Source organism: Osmerus eperlanus, chromosome 17 (assembly GCF_963692335.1).
Source record: "Osmerus eperlanus chromosome 17, fOsmEpe2.1, whole genome shotgun sequence".
NCBI lineage: Eukaryota > Metazoa > Chordata > Actinopteri > Osmeriformes > Osmeridae > Osmerus > Osmerus eperlanus.
In genome coordinates, this window is record NC_085034.1 from 10,811,058 (window position 1) to 10,834,823 (window position 23,766).

The following is a 23,766-nucleotide window of genomic DNA, read 5'->3' on the forward strand; positions in this document are numbered from 1 at the left end:
AACTAAAACATTTTAAGCAAAATAAAACATTTCAAAATAGAAAGTGCTACAATTTAAAAGTGCTTCCCTGAACTGAGACCTAACATTTCATGGCTCAAAGTCTTATAGCGGGTCCCACCTTGCTGTCCCATGCCCTTCAGATGGCCAACACCTGTAATTTGGCCTTCTTGCCCTATGGCCTTGGCTAAATCATCTTGCCACACTCTCCCTAGCATCAAAATCCTAGCTCCATGGGTTAGCTCCATGGCCCAGCTTCGTAACTCAGGGGTCCGCAATTCATTTTTACAAGGGGCCACATGAGAAACCTGAAATGTGTTGGAGGGCCTCATAAATTTGCTCACTATTCATTTTCTCCCATTGTAAAAAGCAGTAAAGTATATATTTTGATTAGCTGCTACTGGTTATCAGAAGAATAAGGATATTCTGTAAATATTTATATAAATATTTTAGATTTTGGTGTAGGTCAAATAGGAAAGATTATAGAAGTAATAAACAGTATAAACAACAACAACAGTGTTTCATTTTATTTGTAACCAGTTAATCTTCACAAACACTGAAAAGTTGTTTTGCAGTATGTTAAAGATGTGGAATTGATCAACTTTATACAAAAAGCAATACGTTTTTTCAGTTCATTTTGTTCTGTGAGAGAAATCCACTGGGCTTAAACAAGTGCATCGAAATCTGTCTGAATGTCTGAGGTGGATATGCGAAGGACAGCTGACAGCTGACGATCAGGGTCTGCAGTTCAACTAGCAAACCATCAGCCTGCGCCCACTGAATCAGTCAAGTTCTTATTATGTCCGCGTTAGTTTTTTTTTCTTCACAGCTTTCACTTTGACCTCAGTAAACAGATACTTAGAAGTCCATGTCTTGTTAAAAGTTAATCAGTGGCAAAGTTTTTCATTTTCGAGGGCTAACCAACAGCTAACTCTCCTGTCGGTGAGGTTGCGCAAGCGCACATATGTAAATCGCCTGATCACTGTAGTCTTTCAGGACTACATATTTACTACCGCTCAACACATTTATTTATTTTAAATTTTTGATTTACCTCACGTGGGCCGGATTGAGACAGCCTGTGGCCGGTTATGGCCCGCGGGCCATACAATGCCCAGGTCTGCTAAACTGACTCTCTGGTGCTCAGGTCGTAATTTCAATCACACAGCACGGAGCTACAGGAATATCTGGACCACAGCCAATCAGAGGCAAAGACCCGCCCCATCTCTGTCTCTGATTGGTTTAGACCACGATATGATCCAACCATGAGTGTCCGTTCCGTCTTAGGATAACAAACGCTTCGTTTGTGGAGAGACAGCGGATGCGAGGAGGTTAGGTGCACCGGTGTAGACCGGTCTAGAGTGCGACCAAATTGGTCGCACTCTAGAGCCCTGCGGTGCGAGCTGAACATGGCAAAACTGGCGCCAAATAATTTTGGGAAAATGTTGAAATACTTATCCAAACAACGGAAATCGCGGCACTGCACTCTGTTGGATTACAAAAAGGGCACCTGCAAAAATTTTACTTTGCAGAGTGCCCAGTTCTGAGAGAACTGAGAGTTGCAGTCCTGGGAAACTCACTGCTCTAAAATCCGATTCAAAATATACACACACACATAGATTCCTGGCATTATGAGAGAGATATCTCTTGGTCAGAAATGTATCCTGTGTAATATGTAGACGCAAACATAATGGAGCCATGAGGATGACAGACTATCAAAGACTTCAGTGTGTTAGTTGACCTATAGTTAGAATAAGTCTGACTTTGTACTAACAATTAAATAATAATGTAAACTAAATAAATTAACAAACATTGCAGCAACAACAACAAATGTAGCTGCAATGAGCGGGCCAAGCAGTTTAAATGTTTTTTTTTTACATCCGCAGAACAGGGTTCCGAGTACACGTAGCAAGTTTGGTGTGAATCCATAAAAGATTTGCTGAGATACAACCCATCTTCCTGTTTGACGGCACTGCTGCCAATTTTGATTGGCTGTGCCGCCCAAACGGTTTAGAAAAATCTAAAATCCATGTGATAACATGTGAGGGTTGGTTTGAAGATGACCCGTGTCAAATCTTTGCTTATTGCAAGCGCCCCTAGAAGTCAAATTGCACAAACGTTTTTGGATGTCTTTAGAACTGGGTCCCGAGCTGCTGAGATGCAAAGATCTGCTGAGAAATGACCTTGCTTCCTTTATGGAGCCTTTGTTTACGACTTTGGCTGTACCGTACAAACGATTTTGAAAAAATCGTGATAACTTTTGTGAGGCTTCAGTGTTTCCCCTAGGTTTACAGCTTTGGGGGAGGGGGGGGGGGGGGGCGCCGAGAGACACGGTCGCCCAAACATGTAGAGACAGAAATTACATGCTGCCGTGTAAGTAAGATAAATAACATGAGACCATTTAGTTTGTTTAATAAAAGAGCAAGCTATAGAGCTTTTTAAGTCATAAAGGTAACCTTAAATGACTTACTTTGTGATCGGGCGCTATATATATATATATATATATATATATATATATATATATATTAAAAATAATAATCTGTATTTTTTATTAACGTGACCTTCCGGGGGGGGGGGGGCGGCCCCTAATATAAATCAGAGGTGCAAACTCATCAGGGATGAAAAAGGTGACAAGGAAAAAAGTTATTTAAGTTTGAAGGTTTATTTTGAATAACTTGAGATGAAAATGAACAAAATAATGGCTATGGAGCAGGAAAAGCATACATCTTCAACAGTTAAACATTATTTTGACGCTCGTAGTTCATGTGGTTGAGGAGCTATTGACTTTTGAAACGTGTAATTTGTTGATGGTCCCTAAACATACGCGTTGTTTAGGCAGCCAAAAGCATTGGCTAAGCGGCCGGTCGTAGCGGTGCTAACACCGGTTAAAATAACACAATACTGGGCGTCTGTCGAATATCGAACTTCCAACCAACTTTACCACGGTCATTCACCAGCCTAAAATACAATACAATCAAATCATGGTAGTGCGTAACTGCACCAGACAAACAATTTTGAAAATCCAAAATACATAGGCCCTATGATAACATTCGTGAGGCTGAGTCTGGTGATCATCTCTGGCCATTTTGAATATTTGACAAAAAAATATAGGAGTAGCGAAAAAGCTTTTCCATTCAACTTCTAGGTAGGCTACATGTAGAAAGCCGAGTAAAATGTTCACATGCATCAAAGAAAGGCCGGACTTACCATTGGGCTTGACTGGGCTCCAGCCCAGGCCCCGGTTTACATTTACGCGCAGTGGAGGACTGAGCTATTTATTAGCCAGAAAGATAAGTTATGCTAGCAATATTCATAGGCAATAACATTGTGTACGGTTGACAAACAGTAAATATAATTTGACAATATGTTGGACAAGAAGACCAGATAGCTAAACAGCCATGTCATTGTCCACAAATCAATATGAAGATTTTCACGAACAAGGTATCGGACATATACTACTAGTACTAAGCTACAGTACGGCCGCAGTCTGTGTACTTTAGCGAGTTGAATAGCAAATGGATGTGAGATGATCATATCAAAGTTGATATATTCTCCAAACAGTCATTATAATTTGACCGTATGTTTAACAACAATACTAGCCAGCTATCCAGCCATGTCACTGTCCCCAAATCAAGATTTTTACGAACAAAATAAATCGGCATGTCGTGTTGGCCGCAGCCTGTCTGACTAGCGAGGTGAATAGCGAATGGGATGTGAGATTAGCGGTTACGTGACAGTGACACAGTAAATTCATAAAGGTAACATTTTCCAAATAGGTTAAAAGAGATATTGAAGTCACTCATTGTTGTAATTACATGTTAGCTTGTTAAAGTCTTTCAAAATTGTAAACGGAGGCTTTGACTGCGTCCCTGTTGTTATGGTTAGCTAGTTATTTCAGACACTTTGTACAGGCTCAAACCAAAGAGTATAGTTCTTTGCGCATACAATGTAGCCAGCGCAATAATTTAGAATGGTGAAAAGACAGTTTTGCTGGAACTACTTAATAGGTGTACATTATCATCTGATAATGGACACCCCTGCAGCCAATCAGAATCGAGTATTCACCCAGACATTCACCAGATATAATGACTTAAAATATTTGTCATTGAATCGTTCATTCAGGAGATTCGTTCAAAAATGCTGATTCGTCCATGAAACATGAAGTATTTGAGTGAGTAATTGAATCATTCAAACCACGTTTTTTTTAATAATTCAGATTATTTTAACATTTTAAATAGACTTCAGCAATTAACATAATTTTTAAAATTGTGTTTAGTTGTTTGTTCAGAATTGTGATCTCTATTGTATTCTCAATTTATACAGAACATACATAGCTTGTGTATGTATCATTTTGTTCTATTTAAATTCATGTATAGAAGGTAGGGCCCGAAAATGACTCAAGCCCAGGGGCCCCCACCCCCTTATGTCCTGCCCTGGCGTTATGAATACGCCGATTAAGACCTTACCCCGACTTTGGAAATAAGATAAAGATGTTCACATGATCTTGATGCATGTGAACACTTTACTCGGCTTCCTTGTGGTTTTTGGAAACTGTGCATGTCTGCCACTTGTTTTGAAGTCACAGCGCGTATGATTAAACTATTAAGCCTACCTAAATAAACAACCGCATACATTAGACATCTGCATTTTGTGATGGGTAGAGCTATCTTATTGAGCGTAGAAGCCTGAATCATAAGATTACGACGTTGTCTACTTTCCGTTAGTATTAAAAGTAACATGAACGTTGTCCTTTAATTCTGCATCAGCAACAAGGTAGCTCTAGCTAACGACTGCGTAGAATACATTTCCTAAAATCCATTGTTGATTGAAATAGGCTACCTAAAGTAACATCCTTTTTACAATAACATTGTACAACTAGAGAGGGTACAATTTGTGGGGTGTGCTTGCGTTGGTTGCAGACGGGTCAGTTATTTAACTGAAATTTTAACAACTGATATTTTTGTATATTTTATATACAAATGCATACTTATTATTTATGAAAATTGCATACATTTAAAAGCACACATTTCTTGCTACTCATTTACAACTCAAAATACTTAGAGTTAAGTGTAGAATGAAATGGTTGTCTTATTTCCCCTGCAAGAGGGAAGCTATAGCAGCCTCATAGTTGAAAAGTTGCATCAAAACGAAGATATTGTGCAATCCAGGGTAAAAAATGGTCCTAACTTCTATGACTTTAACGTCCGTTAATTATTTCCCTTCTAGTGATATTTTCAAGCATTTTGCCTACTCATATTGCATTCATTCATTAATAAAGAACCCCCCTTGAAACAAACCTATTCTAACAACGTTGTCACCGGCAGTATCTCAGATGGAATTGCGATTCAAACAGTAGGCCCTACCATCTGCTAACTGAAAATATGCCCCCAAAAACGTAAATAAGCTTGACATTTATTTAGGGGGAAATGGCTAATTCAAAAGAAGATTACTGGAAGCAATCATTGTCAGTGTAACGTGAGGGTTCGGTATATGTTGGTTGGATCACTCTTAATAAGAAGAGACAGCCAGATGGAGACGGATAACTTTCTTAAACAGCACTTTACTTTACTCCACACTTTATCCGTGCCATAACATCCACACTTCCTCCTCTCCCTCTCACATGTTGCTAACCAACCAATCAAACGTTAGCAGGACTTAAACTAAGGTAAATGTAAGGAAACCACAGAGGTAGATTATCTAACCATATAATAACTGTAACACAAATATGCAAGTAGTTAACTGTGTAAACATTGTAAATATATGTTTAGTAGATTGACCCTAAATATTTGCATTACTTGTAAACCTTACATCAGTAACAACGTAAAATACGACCATTTGGTCTCAGTCTAGAGCCCTGCGTGGAGAAGCTGACCCCGGGAAATTGTACTGTGAGCTAGCTAACTACTAGACTAATGCTGTGTGGGAATCGCAGGAGCTAGGTCGAAGGGCGTACAAAAATGCAGGGTGTTGATATCACAGCCTGCAAACATACCTAGCTAGTCTACATGTTTGTTTTAAGGGTGGGAAAATGGGTAGGCTAAGTAGAGCTACCACAGCCAACTAGTTTTGCATTTCAACCACGTTTCTTGCGATGACACCAGCCTGGGCTGTATTTTTGTCAGCTGTAGGTACATATGCAGGTAGCAAAATGGTGTTCACTTCACTTCTGTACTGAACCAGACTACTTATTTACTGTAGTCTAATATAATCCTAAACAGTGCAGCGATTCTGTACAATTATGCAACATACAAGCTTGAGTTCAAATACATTATTTAATGTGACATATTACGTACTGTACATGCAAGTCTTAAAAAGCTTTAATCAGACCCTCCAGGAATTCGCGATGTTGCGACCGCACCAATTCACGATTCCCCGCGAATTCGGCCCGACGTTGCAATTTTACCCAATCACTGCAATTTTCCCGCAACTTTGACCAATCATCGTCGTCTCCCACAACTCTCCTCAGTAGGGGTTAAATCCAGTGTTGCGCCTGAACGCGTTCATTGAACGAAAGTTCCTGAACTCGTTGATAATTTTGGTGAACGTGAACTGAACGTACTGTATTACTGCCTGATGAACGATACTGTGAACGCGTTCATTCTAGTGTCTGTGAACTCCTTCACTCTTTTTAATTTTGTTCAATAAGGTGCCAGATTTCTAGAGACTTCCAGGTGAAAAACACACCGTTAACAGTCCTGTATCCAGGGTTGCCCAACCAGTCAATTGCTGCGTGTGCTTTCTTCTACTGTCTATACCTGGCAAGCATGAGAGCGCCGAGTTGCGTAGAGGCCGAGAGCGGTATTGCAGACAGATAGAGATTTCAATCTTTTTTGTTAAAAAAAGGGAGATTCCTCCCTTCAATACATGCGAATGTAAATCCTGGTTGGATAAGGATTAAAAATGGTATATGATGAAAATTGGCATGTTGGTAAGGTTATTTAGGGGACCATTTCTCAATGGTTTTATTCTTTGATGAATGTTTGTTAATTACTTAATTTTCAACCAATAACTCAATTAAAATTACAAAGAGGGAAATTCGCAACTTTTTATCGCAACTTTCACTTGCTCACGCAATTTCATCACAACAAACACCTAAAAAACACAGCAACATTCATCGCAACGTTTTGGAAAAGCTCCCACAAAATCAGGAAATTTAGCCCACAACTATCACAAAAAAGGCCCGCGAAATCCTGGGGGAACTGTTTAATGTATAATGCGCTTGTCGATCAGTTCTCCTACACCACGGCACGATACTTGCTGAGCAACAGCGCAAACACAGGGATACAGTAGCTAACAACTCTAGTGCTAAATAACTATTTAACTGCTCGGCTCCATGACGCCAGGTAAGTAGGGCTTGTGAGACTGCTCACCAAAAGAACGAAGGGGAACTCACTTGTCCAGCAGATTAAGACATGTCTGTAGGTACTTAGCGAAAAGTAGCCTCAACTCGTTTTGTTAGACTTTTAGGTAATGCTGAGGGCTTGCTGATATTTTCTTACTATAACGTTCTCTGGTTGTATCTATGCATCATTGCTGACATGTGCTGACGTTGTGACGTTAGGCTAGCACTGAGTTCCCTTTGGCTGCACAAGGAACTTTTGCCACAAAAACTTAATTCAAGCCTTAACAGTGCAACGGAACCTAAATCCCAATACTAGCAACGCAATCGCTACCAAGACGAACCTTTTGACACCCATGTTGTCTATGTAGTCCAAATATTGAGGGATCCTTAGGGGTGGGAAAATAAATAATAATAAATATGTATGAGAGCGAACAATGGTTGTGCTATTGCCAAAGGCAAGCACACCCAATGAGTAAATAGTTACATTTACATGTAGTCATTTTAGCAGACGCTCTTATCCAGAGCGACTTACAGTAAATACAGGGACATTCCCCCCCGAGGCAAGTAGGGTGAAGTGCCTTGCCCAAGGACACAACGTCATTATCCATGGCCAGGAATCGAACCGGCAACCTTCGGCTTCATAGCCCGATTCCCTAGCCGCTCAGCCATCTGATCCTAGTTATCACCCTGGCCTCTTTGCTTGTGGCGTTTCTGCAGCTGTCTTGCCGGTTTAGGTAGCTAGCCACTTACTAGCTAGCTATCTCCCAGTACACAAGAGTTAACAAGCTTATAAACTAACGTTCTACTATTTGAGACGCGGGTTTGTGACGTTAGATACGTTTGTGACTGTGGCTAGCTAGTTAGCCACCGTTAGCTTCACCTTTCTCCACAAAAACTTGAACTATACCTAAACCGTCAAATGTCAAGCGAATACAAGCAACACAATCGGTACTAAGACGAACATTTTGACACCGACATTGTCTATGTAGTGTAAATATTCATGTTTTTTTTAGGGGTGGGAAAATAATAACAACCAATAATAAATATATATATGTGAGATAAGTGTGTGCCTTTCTGACGCAGGCACACCCAATAAGAAAACGTAGAAACACTTAAAGTGGCTTTGCAGCATCGCTGCTCGGCCCCCAAATGTGTGTGTGTAGCTCCCATTATTGGACAACACTTGGCCTAGATCCTCCCTATTAAACCCTATTGATGAATTTCCAGTACTCCCTTTGTCACCACAGCCAAGCACTTTCTTTACAGTCCTGACAAAAGACCAGATAGAATGCTACAATGCCAGGATGGTCTCAAAGTTTGAATCAGAGACACATCTGGCATTGTGTACGCTCTCTTTGTCTTACTTCATCCTCTTTCAAAAGGATATACCCCAGAAAAGCACACTAACGAGCAGCTTGCCACCAGCATGCTGAAGAAGAAGAAGATACTGCAAACCACAGCAATGAAGAGGCCTGGAGCTTGTGCCAGTTGTGGCAGCCCAATACACATAAGTCACAGGAAGCCAAGTCAATATGTGTGGCTTTGTTTTTAATCCCAACGCCCACCATTCTTGTATATCTCCTGAGAGGAATGTTCTTCAGAGCAGCTACGACAAAAGCTATGGACTTTAAGAAATAAAGTGCCCAGACCAATACAGCTACACAGGTTGTCAATACCTCCAGAAGCACAGTGGTGACACCTACAGTCTCAAACGTAATCCCGAGTAGGCCTACTATTACTAAGTTATAGGACGATGGGGATAACTAGGATGCTATGGTGTGACATTTTTTGTGAAGTGTGACTACCATCTGGAATGCATTCACTTTGATGCAAAAATGTGTGTGTGGGTAGCCCTGTGCAGTTTGAGAGATTCCTGTCTCAAAAAACATGACACATACCCATTTCAGTGACCGTAGTGCTTTCCTCTGTAGTGGTATCCTCCATTAATGATTCTGTTGCCATCTCTCTGGTAATATCCATGGATACGCCTTGTAGATCACATATGACTCTGTAAATATGATGTACATTTGATATTTCCAAAATGCAATGCTTAGCAGGTTATATGATATATAATTAATTTAATGATTGTAATTTGTAAAATAAAAATAATGCATTGTGGTTATTATTAGCTTTTTTATACAAGAGAAACTGATGTTTTCAGCATTGTCTGGCACATAATATTGGCGTTATGATTGTTCATATCACCTTTCAATCAAACTACCGGCGAAGGGAGTGTACCTGGTCAATGCATATTTTGCTATGCCAACTCACATTATTTTGCTGCTGCTATGGTATAAAAAAAGGAAGTATCGGTTTATTTTCGCTATAAGCAGTCATTAATATTTCGGATTCCACTAGGCGGTTTGAGTCTTTTTTTCTCCTTTTGCCATGATGAAAAGTGTCCGTTTTCCATTGATGATGGATTTTTTGCGCAAGCTTTACTCAGGGTTGACTAAACAAATCGTCCTGAATAGGTCAACACAGAAATGTGGTTTGAACTCAGAGTATGTTAACAGATATATTTTTCACTATACATTGTACCATCCAGAACAAATAAAGTAAGCATTTCAAACACAGACATCCCAACCAGCAAAAACGAATTTCAGGGACTGTTCTTCAGTTCTTACAACTAGTTTGGCTGGTAGTTTTAATTTATTTTGTTGCCTATTTTGCATTGTAAAATCCTACCTGTTTATTTTAGACTGGTAGGACAATTTATTAGCTATTTTGCACTGAAAAATCATCCAACTCGTTTATTGTTGACTGGTAGGACCATTTGATTAGGTGTTTTGCACTGTAAAATCATCCTACCACAATTTTTTTTATTTATATATGGATTGATAGGGCTTGCGGGCTTCACGCGACTTGAATGTTTACGCTGCCATTTTGGCAGGAAAGTAGAGGCAAAAATGAACGGCGCCAGCACGGATTTCAACCCGTCCGAGTTCACTGCGCACTTCAATTCCAAAGACATAGGCAGCTATAGAGCAAAACTTGATCGATTAAACATTAGTGATCCATATAATGCTCCCAGAGTTATTTTTACAACCTTTACAAGTGAAACGGAAAGCTCCCCTGAACTTCAGTATCCATATATTTATGAATACATCTAACCTCATTCTTCTTTTTCTCTTCTCCGGGGATGGAACATGATTGAAGATTGAAGGAACGTAGTCAGGTGACAGAGGGTTGTCACTCTTTTTCCCTAAAACATAAGTACATAGAAACAACATGAACAAATCGTAAATGTCCCGCAACATTTTAATTAATATGTGGCTTCTTTTAGGTTTGCTAACCTTTGTAATCCACACAAAATCCATGCCATTCTGCATAGGCAGAACTTACCTTTTCGTAATAACTAACGGTTATGGCTAGAAAGGAATACAGCTACGTTCGGAAAGTGAGCAAAATTACCCTAAATCTCGCAAAAGCTAGGCTAATATAATAATAAAATGTTTATATTTTTCTACCAGGAAATTTGTGATAGTTCCTCTGATGTATTTCAAACCAAACCACAATCTTTTTCCTAAACCTAACCAGTCGGTTGGTGCCTAACCTAAACGTAACTTTCGTCGCCGTAGCTGTATCCCGACCCTACCCTCAGCCGTTAGAAACCGTTTTAGCCTGTTTGCTAGCTAAAATTAAATAAGATATTTCTGTTACGTTACCTGCAGGGCTTGACATTGGCACCCGCCATTGGCCCACCTGCCAAATGCGGGTAGAATTTGGCTGTGGCGGGTAAAGCAGTCACTCTTACTAGCCACTTTGACTGGTGGAATTCTAAATCTCTCTCTATATTTTTTTTTATTGTAGTCTTCTCAAAACCCATCTAAAATAATAAAATCATTGAACAGGGTTCTCAAGCCTCACGCATTGACCGTGAGACAAACAAATGCATTTCAACCAGCACGTATCGTTTCCCCCTGTGTTAAACAGTCTCGGCCCCCGTACGTTCATTACTAACGCTGCGTTCACACTGCAGCGTTTTTTTTAACGCTCTGCATCGCTTGCCTTCCCACAGTACACCACGCTCGGGGGCGTGTTAGACAAGTTAATACAGAGTTGTAGTTCTCTAAGGTCACTGTTGTAGTCATGGCCAAGCGTGCAGATTTGGGTTCATGTACTCACAATATCGATCAAAATACCACTTTTACACAACATTTATGTAAGTGCAAGATTTTACTAGTGCAAGATTACAGTAGAATACATGTTACGCCACCAGTCACTCAACCAGTCGTTTGTAGGCTGGGCTAGCAGTGGCACAGAACAGTCACGTAATGTGACGAGACTGAATTTAAAAGTAGGCTATAAAAACACACTAGGAACAATGACGACATCGGCAACCATGCACCATGCATTATTAGTTTAATGTAATCTTTAAATTCAGGCTTGTCACATTAGTAACTTTGTTCTGAACAGAACTGGGTGTGCAGACACATACGAAAAGTTTCTCCTCCATCTTGAAATTGTGAAACCTAGAAATGTTTATCATGACCAAAGGTTGCTACGTTACAAGAAACAAGAAAACAATCCGATTGGCCAACGCTAGCGTTTTCACGCTCCTCATTTACATAAAGTTGAGAAAATCCAACTTACAACGCTCCGCTCGCCTTCCCAAAATGCCCTACGCGAGCGTCACCGCCTGGTTTCATTGAAAATGAATTGGAAGCCGACGCCACGCGCCGCCCGCTCCGCTGCAGTGTGAACGCACTGTAAGCAACTAAGCAGCGAACACACGCTTTAAACCCTGAGGATCCTGCTCAGTGCAAGGCAAGGATGTGGCGGCACATAGCAGGTGTTGGAAAACCCGGAGAGCAGACAAAAGAGAAAAACTGATGAAACCGAAAATGAAGAGAAAGAAAAAGAAGACGAAAACGAAAAGTGGAGGTCCAGTCGAGAATGAATGGTTTATGATCCAGCCAAGAACATAATGTCTTTCACTGATTGTAGGAAGTACGGGAGTGAAAAGGTTAAGGGGATCTCTTTTGTAGTTGGGACAAGCAATTTCAAAGTGGAAACAATAAAAGACCATGAAATTTCCATTGGCCATGTCAAAAGCATTGCGACTAAACGAACGAAGACAGCTGGTTCGCTACAACAAAGTGATGCGGTAAGGTCCCTGGTCATCATGAAGTCGGTGGAGCTTTAGAAGATGGAGATGCTGTTTCGCAACATACACGCGATAGGCAAGAAAGGTCGACCCTTCACGGACTATGCGTGGATGTCCGAGTAAGTATTAAACATGTCATGTTTTGGGTATTATTAAACTAACATTGTGCTTGCTGCTTGGCTAGCATAAAGTCTTAAAGGGGTGATTGACTGGGTTTTTGGGGTATTTCACACTGTTCCTTAAGGTCTCCGAATAGGGTATGTAACATTGGTTGGGCTGAAAATGGCCCAGGTGCTGGTCTATGCCCCCTGACACATCCAGTGAAATTTTCCCGGGAAAAAACGCTAGTTTTTCTCTTTTTATGGTATGCTCATGAATATATAGATGAGCTGCGCGCTGATTGGTTGTGACGTCACAAGTTGCACTCTTTCAAAAGCTAACATTTGCAAGTTGCAGTTTCAAAGTAGTAGTGAGAAGTGAAATTTTGATAGGAAAGAAGTTTCAATGGACTTTGAGGTTCACTGTATGTCTATTTTACACACCAAACCAAATTTTTCAACTATGACAAGGTAAAATCGGTTTTGCAATCAATCGCCCCTTTAAAGTTTGCGAGATAGCTAGCCCAACTGCTAGTCAATTTGTGTTTCTCCAGGGTGGATGAGAAAAAAGGCTTGAAAGTTGGAAGTAGTTATATGAACCCAAGTAGAGCTAAGGGGTTCATGTTTTTCATTGCTGAAGCCGAAAGAGAAAAACTGAAAGAAGAATTAGCCATGACAAAGTTCCTGTCAGTAATGAGTGACAGTTCGACAGACAGCACAGTGATGGAAGAGGAGCTGGTGTATGTTAGGTCGGCAACAGCAGGGAAGATGTAGGTACGTTTTGTGGGTATTAAAATCGGTGGACAAACCAGATGCTAGCCATATCGTTGAGGCCATATCTTTGATAATGGACACCGTGTCAGGAAGCGAAGATGAGACAGGGCAGTGGCTACAGAAACTGGTAGCATGTGGGACGGACGGTGCTGCTGTGATGACAGGTGTCAAGAAAGGGGTAGTCAGCCAATTGCGCAGAGACAGATCGCACATTCTAGGCATACATTGCTTGTCCCATCGGCTGTTTTGCGGCCAGGGAGCACGTACAGTCAGGTCCATAAATATTTGGACATTGACACAATTTTCATCATTTTGGCTCTGTATACCACCACAATGGATTTGAAATGAAACAATCAAGATGTGCTTTAAGACTTTCAGCTTTAATTTCAGGGTATTTACATCCAAATCAGGTGAACGGTGTAGGAATTACAACACATTTGATATGTGGCCCCCCCCTTTTTAAGGGACCAAAAGTAATTGGACAATTGGCTGCTCAGCTGTTCCATGGCCAGGTGTATGTTATTCCCTCATAAAGGGAGTTCGTTATTTCATTGACAAGGAGCAGATAAAAGGTCTAGAGTTCATTTCAAGTATGGTATTTGTGTTTGGAATCTGTTGCTGTCAACTCTCAATATGAAGTCCAAAGAGCTGTCACCATCAGTGAAGCAAGCCATCGTTAGGCTGAAAAATCAAAACAAACCTATCAGAGAGATAGCAAAAACATTAGGTGTGGCCAAATGAACTGTTTGGTACATTCTTAAAAAGAAAGAACACACTGGTGAGCTCAGCAACACCAAAAGACCCGGAAGACCACGTAAAACAACTGTGGTGGTTGACAGAAGAATTCTTTCCCTGGTGAAGAAAAACCCCTTCACAACAGTTGGCCAGATCAAGAACACTCTCCAGGAGGTAGGCATATGTGTCAAAGTCAACAATTAAGAGAAGAATTCACCAGAGTAAATACAGAGGGTTCACCACAAGATGTAAACCATTGGTGAGTCTCAAAAACAGGAAGACCAGATTAGAGTTTGCCAAAAAACATCTAAAAGACCCTGTACAGTTCTGGAACAACATCCTACGGACAGATGAGACCAAGATCAACTTGTACCAGAATGATGGGAAGAGAAGAGTATGGAGAAGGGAAGGAACTGCTCATGATCCAAAGCATACCACCTCATCAGTGAAGCATGGTGGAGGTAGTGTTATGGCGTGGGCATGTATGGCTGCCAATGGAACTGGTTCCCTTGTATTTATCGATGATGTGACTGCTGACAAAAGCAGTAGGATGAATTCTGAAGTGTTTCTGGCAATATTATCTGCTCAGATTCAGCCAAATGCTTCAGAACTCATAGGACGGCGCTTCACAGTGCAGATGGACAATGACCCGAAGCATACTGCGAAAGCAACCAAAGAGTTTTTTAAGGCAAAGAAGTGGAATGTTCTGCAATGGCCAAGTCAATCACCTGACCTAAATCCAATTGAGCATGCATTTCACTTGCTAAAGACAAAACTGAAGGGAAAATGCCCCAAGAACAAGCAGGAACTGAAGACAGTTGCAGTAGAGGCCTGGCAGAGCATCACCAGGGACGAAACCCAGCGTCTGGTGATGTCTATGGGTTCCAGACTTCAGGCTTCAGGATTTGCAACCAAGTATTAAAAGTGACAATTAGATTTATGATTATGTTAGTTTGTCCAATTATTTTTGGTCCCTTAAAAATGGGGGGCCACATATAAAATGTGTTGTAATTCCTACACCGTTCACCTGATTTGGATGTAAATACCCTGAAATTAAAGCTGAAAGTCTGCACTTAAAGCACATCTTGATTGTTTCATTTCAAATCCATTGTGGTGGTATACAGAGCCAAAATGATGAAAATTGTGTCAATGTCCAAATATTTATGGACCTGACTGTACCTGGGGTCAAGTAACTTAAGCTTTTTAAAACCTTGCTTTTATCAACCTTTTATCAATACCTTGGTGCAAACTCACACTTTCTGCATGTTCCAACGAGTGATTTTGCTTCGTGTGGTAAGAAAAGGTTTCTTATATAGACCAATTATCACCCTACGTCACACGACTGTCAAGCAGGCTCAACTGCACTTGTCGGAGGCAAAAGATGAACTTCTCCCGGCTATAATACACTTGGAGTGTCGATCAGGTCATCATATCTCTGGCCACTGGATTTCAGAGCTTGACATTAACTTTTTGAGGCACTTGTCCTTTGGACAAGTACATTTACGTTTCACTTGTCCATGCACAAGTGAAACAAGTCACTTGACCCCGATACCTTTAAATAGCCTGAACAAGTGATCGGCAAAACTAGCCTGGCTAACGGAGGTCGCTTTCTCAGGCAAATGACGAATGAAACCGGCTCGGTGAAAGAAATCCGAGATGCTGGCTATCTTCAGCAGGCTCATATCTACAAAAGGCAGTCCTCCCTGACGTTTTTGGTGTAGAATGGAGTGAAATACAACATTGTGCCAGTGAGCGACCCGAGTCTGACTCTGAGGCTAACGTCAAAATAGTATAACGCCGTGGGACGCAGTCTCACTCAGATTGCCAGTTTTAGACAAATCATAAAAATAATAGGACCAGCTGGCTAAAAGCAGAATTCCAATATCTCTTGAAAGCTGCCCTGCTCAACTTTTTAGATGTAGAATTGACTGTAAAACTGTAAAATTATGAACTTTGTGACATGACGTGAAGACATGGCTGCCGCCCTACTATGCGGTCTACCGGGCGACATCAAATTTCAAGACTTTTGTGACCCAAATCAAAATTCTGAAGTGACAGATCAATAGGGAATCGGTTTCTCTCTTAAAGGCTGTCTTCCTCAACCTTTTTGGTCTTTTTAAATCTAATTATTTGTATAATCCGTGTAATTTTCTAGCCGTTATAAAGGGTATCTTCACGGTTTTCTGCCACCATGCTGCGCGCGCATCCCGAATGTTTACAAACAAATAATTGGTCTATACTAGTATTATAATTGGACCAATACGCTGTTCTCGTCGTGTTTGATATGGGATTTTCCCACGTATTGTTGTAGTATATAAGAAACCAAATATAGACTTTGACACGGCCTTGGTTTAGAAACGTTTAACAAATCTCTGCTTACAAAGGCGTTTGTAGACCTGTCGAGAAGTCCACATTTGCAGTTTGTTGTATTACCAGACTTTGTAGCCACCTGTTTGTTTACTACACAATTTGCACGGAACATTGCTCTGCTCTTTGTCGGATTTCAAAAAGCCAAACCACTTCCAAATAACTGAAGAAGACTAACCCTTTTTATCAATAATTTCTTCATTGGAAGTTGCTCCCTCGCCATGGCTATCGCTGCCACTGTTTTCGGCAATAAGACTCATTTTCCGCGGTTAACATTATATAGCCTACTCCACTTGACGTGCCCAGTATATTTTAGTGAGTGTAGGCTACCATTTCTCCGCAACTTCCTGCTGCATCACAGAAATTAAATGGACTGCTGTTCCTATTCTCTATCGACATTATCGATATTATTGAAAATGAATTAATGTTAAGATATCTTTATTGAGGGATATTTTTTTTTAGCGATTTATCGCCCAGCCCTAGGTGAAGGTGGGAGAAGTACTGGACCAGTGGACTGTTCTTAAGTCGAGGCTATACCAGGACCCCAGTGTTCTACAAAACATCTCCTGGCCTGAGGTCAATCGGCAGCTTGACCAGGACTGCCCAGATATACTCTAAGTGGTTGACCTCATCCTTTGCATCCCCGCTTTTTCGCGGCCGCTCATTGTTGGCTATAAGCCATTAAAGATCAAAAATTGTTTTCTGTCAAAATGTAGATCTTTGAGGTTTTGTACAGTTAACACCCTAAACTTCATTGTAATGTACAAAAAGTACATGATTACTTATGAAAAACAGCTAGCAAGATTTTCAAGCCATGTCAAATCGAATTATGAAACGGAGTGGAATCTTGGAATGCAGTGTTCTGCCTTATCACTTTTAGACACAGGTCAACTTTAAAATGATGTAACTTCAGTTGTGATAAAGATATCTGAGTGATTTAAACAGATTTGTATTCAGTGGAGTTTGTAGTTTCCAAATATGTATAATACCCAGAAAAATGTTCACCATGTGAAGGGTTTCCACAGGCCGCCACACATTTAATCTACCACTCTCCTTCACTCTCATTCTCACTTTCACACATACAATATAAGGTAAACATTTGTTTGTAGGACATTTGTGAATATGAATTGATTAGACAAAACTAATGTTGTTGTTTATAAATATTTAAGTTGACAACGTTTTGCTTGTTGGGTTTTTTCAGTGTAGTTCATATATTTTTAATTAAAGATCCTGTAAAGCAAATTCCATGATTTGCTTCTCAGTACAGTATATACGTGTGAAATTAGTTCCTGAAAGCATGTGCAAAGCGCGAAAACTTTGTTGCACTGAAATGTGGAGTTAGACCGTAGAACAGTTTCTCTTCCGTTTTCAGATCAGGCTTTAATGGGCGGAGCCAAAAAATTACCTATCTACGTCATTTTCACCTATCTACGTCAGATCACTGAATGGCTCCTCCTGCTGTACTGTTATTGTAGCCTACATAAGCTAGCTAGCTAGCTTCATGATGTCTCCCTCCATCTGCAACTGCATCTTCCCTGGATGCAACAACTTCAGCTGCGTTGCAACGCTATTTAATTTCCCTATTGATGAGGAAAGGAAAAATAGGTGGAATTGATTTTGTGAATAGCCACGCTGATGGAAAGCTTTGGATAAACTCCAACAGTGACTCTGCAATGACCATTTCACGGCAGATAATTAATAACATGGACCAGAGACAGACGGCTTCTCATGCAGCGTAGAGCCGTATCGAGCATCGCCCTCCCGGCCGTTTCTCCTCCGGTCGCACCTGGACCATCCGCCGCCGCCCGCAGTTCATCACTCAGTTCTGTATGCTTGTTATAATTATACTAAATAACTTTTCCAGAGGTATCTCTGCTATGAGTTAGTGCTAACCGCTAACTTGATAATAGGCTACTCGGTGTAGAATGATGGTATTTTGGTGAAATGGTAGCTATTGTGCTAGAAGTAGTTGGAGAGCTCACTTTCTGCTGTCTCTGGTGTCCATTTTTACTCCTGTGTTACAGCTCAGGGGAACAATTCATTTATATGCATCTGTATGTTTCACTCATTGAACAAATAAATTCTATACTGTTTTGTTCGGCTTGACGTAGCGTCCTTTTTCTGGTTCGTAGTAGTTAAGGAGCTTCAGCTCCTTCAGGCGACACGCCCCCCCAGTCTCAAGCAGAGCAGAGTGCTGATTTTCTCACGATTTCAAAGCCTAATTTAACATACTTGTCTGTGGGTTTTTTTCATTCGAATTTGGATGTGTAGTTAATAACACATTCTTCTGTGGTGTGGTTAACTTAAAACTCGTTTTCAATTCCACTTCACAGGATCTTTAATCTTTACACCCCTGCACCAGTCATATGCAATGAGCTACTCTTTTAGTCTTTGTCTTAATCAGTTGCATATGTTTTCATACAAAAGGAGCTCTACACACTTATAAGAGCTGAAGATTTGGTGACTGTACATATACATTTTATGTAGTCTTGATTTGGATGTTTACAATGCTCATTTACATTTGAAAGGATTGTAAAACTAGTTATTCAAGTAAATTGTAGCAAACCGTAGTCAACTTTAATCAAATAAAACGTAATTTCCCAACAACAAAATTGTGGCTAATGGTGCAACTTTGGAAAACCACTAGCCACAGTGGCTGGTGAGTAAAAATGTGTATGTCTGGTTACCTGATATGAAGTGGTCACAGCATAACCGAAATCCATTGTTTGTGGGCTCCCATCGCTCGGTTTGGTTCTGTCTGCTTCTAGCACGTTTTATGGCAGCAATCCATTTACTTCTTCTCTCGGGATCTTTAGGAATCCTATAAAATGCTCTCCCTTCATCTTTTTCCCGATGGTTCTGGCATCCCGGTGCACAGCAGCTATCCACCATGTTGAATCAAAGCGTTTACTGAAAAAGGCAGAAAATTACAATAGGGTCAACTAGCTACGAAGCTAACTCAGCTCTGACTCTGGCGCTCCACTCGGACAGAGTATAGAGCTCCGGGAGTTGACGTCACGCAATCCCAGCATGCACCGGTCATCGCCATTTTGGCAGGAAAGTGAAGAGCCAAGTGGAGCGCCAGTGTACATACATATATACTTACATACATATTATCAGAGAATGTCTAATATGGGGAGAACTCCCACCAGAGCCTGTTTAAGGACAGCCTTGCCACTCCCCCATTGTACCGAATTTGGTTGCAGTTCCACCAGAGTTCCACTGGGGGTGATCGCGAGCGAATGCATGTTGAATGGGAATCTATGGAGCTAAACGGCTACATTTGTCTCTTTCGCCTGATTGTCGTTGAGAAATCTCCGATTTGATTGTAGTTTTTGCATGTTTAACATGGATTATAGGTCGAAATTTGAATGAAAGAGTACTTATGTCCTTTTGATTTCTTACAGACTGAATCGTTGTTGCCCATACGCTAGCATTCTGCTAATGAATGCTGATTGGTTAGTGAAGGACTGACGACTAACCTGCTCCAGAACAGCCTAACGTAGCTGGATAAGCTTGCCACACCCCCGGAAAATAACATGGCAGCTCCCTTTTTGAGAGACCCAGTTGACCAGGGAGCTATATTTTAGTTCGATTAGCTTTCCATCGAGTTCTTCGCGATTGCCAAGATCCTTTATTTCACACGGATGAGTTCTTGTTTGAGCGATATCGATTCAGCCGACAAGGACTCATTTATTTGCAAGACCTTCTCGGGCCGTACATTGCAAATATCACACGCCGCAGCAAGCTTCATGCTTTATTGGGTGTGCTCAAGCCTTCGGCGAGAGCACAACCTTTGTTCTCTCACATATATATTATTATTATTATTATTATTTTTATTTCTTTTTGCCCCCCTAAAACTCAGTCAATATTTGGCCTACATAGACAACGTAGGTGTCAAAAGTTTCGTCTTGGTAGCGATTGAGTTGCTTCTATTGGAATTTACGTTCCGTTGCATGGTTTAGGCTGAAGTTAAGTTTTTGTGGCGAAAAGTGAAGCTAACGGTGGCTAATTTGCTAGCCACAGTCACTGACGTTACTAACGTCACTACGTCACTAACGTCACGAAAACACGCGTGACTACCTTTGGCAGAACATTCGTTTCGCATCTGTTAACTTGGGGGATAGCTAGGCTAACTATAGCTTTACTGCAAGGCAGCTGCAGAAACGCCACAAGCAAAGAGGCCAGGGTGATAACTATTTACTCATTTTACTTTGTGATATGACACACAATTGTGATGTGTAATGTACAGTATAAGCTGATATTATTAAGGAAGTACATCTACTTTCGGAAACAGTAGTCTACTATTTCACTGAAATATTAGCATCATGACATTAGCCTGTGTTGCCCGGCAACACATACTACAGTGGTCTATGATGTAGCGTTATCTGTTTTCAATCGTTAAAATAAACATTCCTCACATATACATTTTCGTTGTAGGATTTATTATGACATTAGATTACAAGTAAACGATTTGTGAGTGAAATTATCATTACCTGTGGTTTCAATCCAGTGTATCACTGCAACGCTGTAGCCTACGCGAGACACTACAAAAACATCTACACAGCTGTAGGAAGTCAAACGGCGACAGAACATGTTCGGCACTCCCCTTACTTAAATCAAAAGTCTATCTAACTACTAACCTGAACTTCATTGCCACAGCCTAAACTTTGTCAATCTGTTCATGAAAATAATTAATTTCAGCCTAAACCGTACAACGGAACGTTAAATCCAATTCAACCAACGCAATCGCTACCGAGACGAACACAGCAGTAGTCTAGTACTGTACCGTAGTGTAGTAGTACAATTTACCGGGGCAGCTTCTCCACACAGGGCTATATCGCATTTTGCGTTGTTACTGACAATGATCGCTACCAGTGAGCTTTTTATGAATGAGCGATTTTCCACTAAATAAATGTCAAGCTTATTTACGTTTTTGGGGGCATATTTTCAGTTAGCAGATGGTACTGTTTGAATCGCGATTCCATCTTCTACTGCCGGTAACGTCGTAGAATAATCTTCAAAGGGGGTTCTTTATTCATGAATGAATGCAATATGAGTAGGCTAAATGCCTGAAAATATCACGAGAAGGGAAAACTTAAAAGGACGTTTAAGTCATAGAGATTAGGTCAATTTTTACACCGGTCTGCCAAATTTATTCGTTTTGATTCAGCTATGAGGCTGCCTCTTGCAGGGGAAATGAGAAGACATCATATTTAATTCTACACTTCACTCGTATTTTCAGTTGTAAATGAGCAGCACAAAAAAAATGCTTTTAAATCTATGTAATCTTTATAAATAATAAGTATGCATTTTAATATAAACTAGAGAGGGTACAATTTCTGGGGAAATTGTAGGGTGTGCTTGCTTGCTTCGGTTGCACAGGGGTCCGTTTTTGAATGACATTTTTACAACTGATATATCTGTATATTTTATATTAAAATGCATACTTATTATTTATAGGGTTAAGTAAAATCTTGCACTTACATAAATGTTGTGTAAAAGTGGTATTTTGATCGATATTGTGAGTACATGAACCCAAATCTGCACGCTTGGCCATGACTACAACAGTCACCTTAGAGAACTACAACTCTGTATTAACTTGTCTAACACGCCCCCGAGCGTGGGTGTACTGTGGGAAGGCGAGCGATGCAGAGCGTTAAAAAACGCTGCAGTGTGAACGCAGCGTTACGCTGCCAAGCGTGCAGATTTGGGTTCATGTACTCACAATATCGATCAAAATACCACTTTTACACAACATTTATGTAAGTGCAAGATTTTACTAGTGCAAGATTACAGTAGAATACATGTTACGCCACCGGTCACTCAACCAGTCGTTTGTAGGCTGGGCTAGCGAGCTAGCAGTGGCACAGAACAGTCACGTAATGTGACGAGACTGAATTTAAAAGTAGGCTATAAAAACACTAGGAACAATGACGACATCGGCAACCATGCACCATGCATTATTAGTTTAATGTAATCTTTAAATTCAGGCTTGTCACATAAGTAACTTTGTTCTGAACACAACTGGGTGTGCAGACACATACGAAAAGTTTCTCCTCCATCTTGAAATTGTGAAACCTAGAAATGTTTATCATGACGTTACAAGAAACAAGAAACCAATCCGATTGGCCAACGCTAGCGTTTTCACGCTCCTCATTTACATAACGTTGAGAAAATCCAACTTGCAACGCTCCGCTCCGCTCGCCTTCCCACAATGCCCTACGCGAGCGTCAACGCCTGGTTTCATTGAAAATGAATTGGAAGCCGACGCCGCCCGCTCCGCTGCAGTGTGAACGCACTGTAACTGGACGCGAGCGACGCGTTACTGCGCGGCGCGACGCAGCGCGACGTTTTGGCCGAGCTTTTTGTCGGACGCCCTGTTTCTATTTATTTGTAGTCGCTCGCGTTGAAAGCTCTGTAGCACATGAAGTCATAGTAATGTGGTTAGTGTACATGTCGTAACAGAAGTGAATTTGACGGATTCAGTGTGGACAGAGAGTGTCGATGCTACGCGACAGTCGTACGCTCGCATCCAGTTAGGACACAGTGTAACTTGTCAGCTGTGTTGTCGATGCCTTGAGAGAAAAAAGGAAGGGACCAGAGCTTGCCATAAAGCAGTAGCTCTGGTCGTACCATGTGTATGACGTCAATGACATTTTCAAAGGCTTTTTAGAACAGAAAGGCAACTTTTAAAACAATCTAACAGCCAGCAGTGTGTATTTTTTTGCCTCCCCTTTCGAATTCAGAATTCAAATTACTAAACAAAAAATTATATCCCGAGAAAAGTGGATTTTGAGGGGTATAGCTCCATAGACCTCCGTTCATTCTGCACTTGCAGAATGCCCTCACATGGAACTGCAACCAGTTCAGAACCCGGAAGTTTCCCGAGAGTGGCAGTTCTCCCCATAGATGTATATATTAGGTGCATTCGACATGGACTTACTTCATGCAGCGCTGCAGCCGGCTGACTTGAAACAGTGAATTCTGGTTAGACTTTTTGTCCGACTTGAGACGGCGCCGAGGCTAGGTCACTGTGACGTAGCCATCAAACTACCGTGAGATCGATTCAAGAACTGCCGGCTGTGTAGCCCATAGAAAGACTAAATGTCTTACGGCGAAGTCTAGAACGTCCGCACATGGCGGCCATATTGCTACAGTCAACTCGCTCACCCATAACATTGTGTTGATGCTACATGTACTTATTAAATGACAATAACTTGCTCAATTTTCAAACAATTTTTAAACGGTTTTGTTTGTTATCAACGTCAGAGATGTCGTTAAGCCACTGCATACTTCTATTCTATTTTTAAATAACATAATTATTCAAGTATGCAGTGGCATAA

The 23,766-nt window shown here is 40.9% G+C and overlaps 1 protein-coding gene across 5 annotated transcripts in view; it reads right to left on the reverse strand.

Moving 5' to 3' along the window:
- LOC134037825 (uncharacterized) overlaps positions 1–19,374 on the reverse strand; it is a 60,097-nt gene extending 40,723 nt beyond the window's left edge. The window contains exons 1-3 of one of the 5 annotated variants that reach the window (XM_062483356.1): positions 19,108–19,374; positions 10,451–10,541; positions 9,235–9,344 (exon numbers count right to left, since the gene is read on the reverse strand). In XM_062483356.1, coding sequence (XP_062339340.1) covers positions 9,235–9,344; positions 10,451–10,541; positions 19,108–19,312 — 406 coding nt within the window. In that variant the 5' untranslated portion in view covers positions 19,313–19,374. Of the gene's footprint in view, positions 1–9,234; positions 9,345–10,450; positions 10,542–10,681; positions 10,951–11,004; positions 11,036–19,107 lie in introns of those variants that run through there. The other 4 variants (XM_062483357.1, XM_062483360.1, XM_062483361.1 and 1 more) reach the window with 4 other exon arrangements.
- Positions 19,375–23,766: the final 4,392 nt, after the last annotated feature.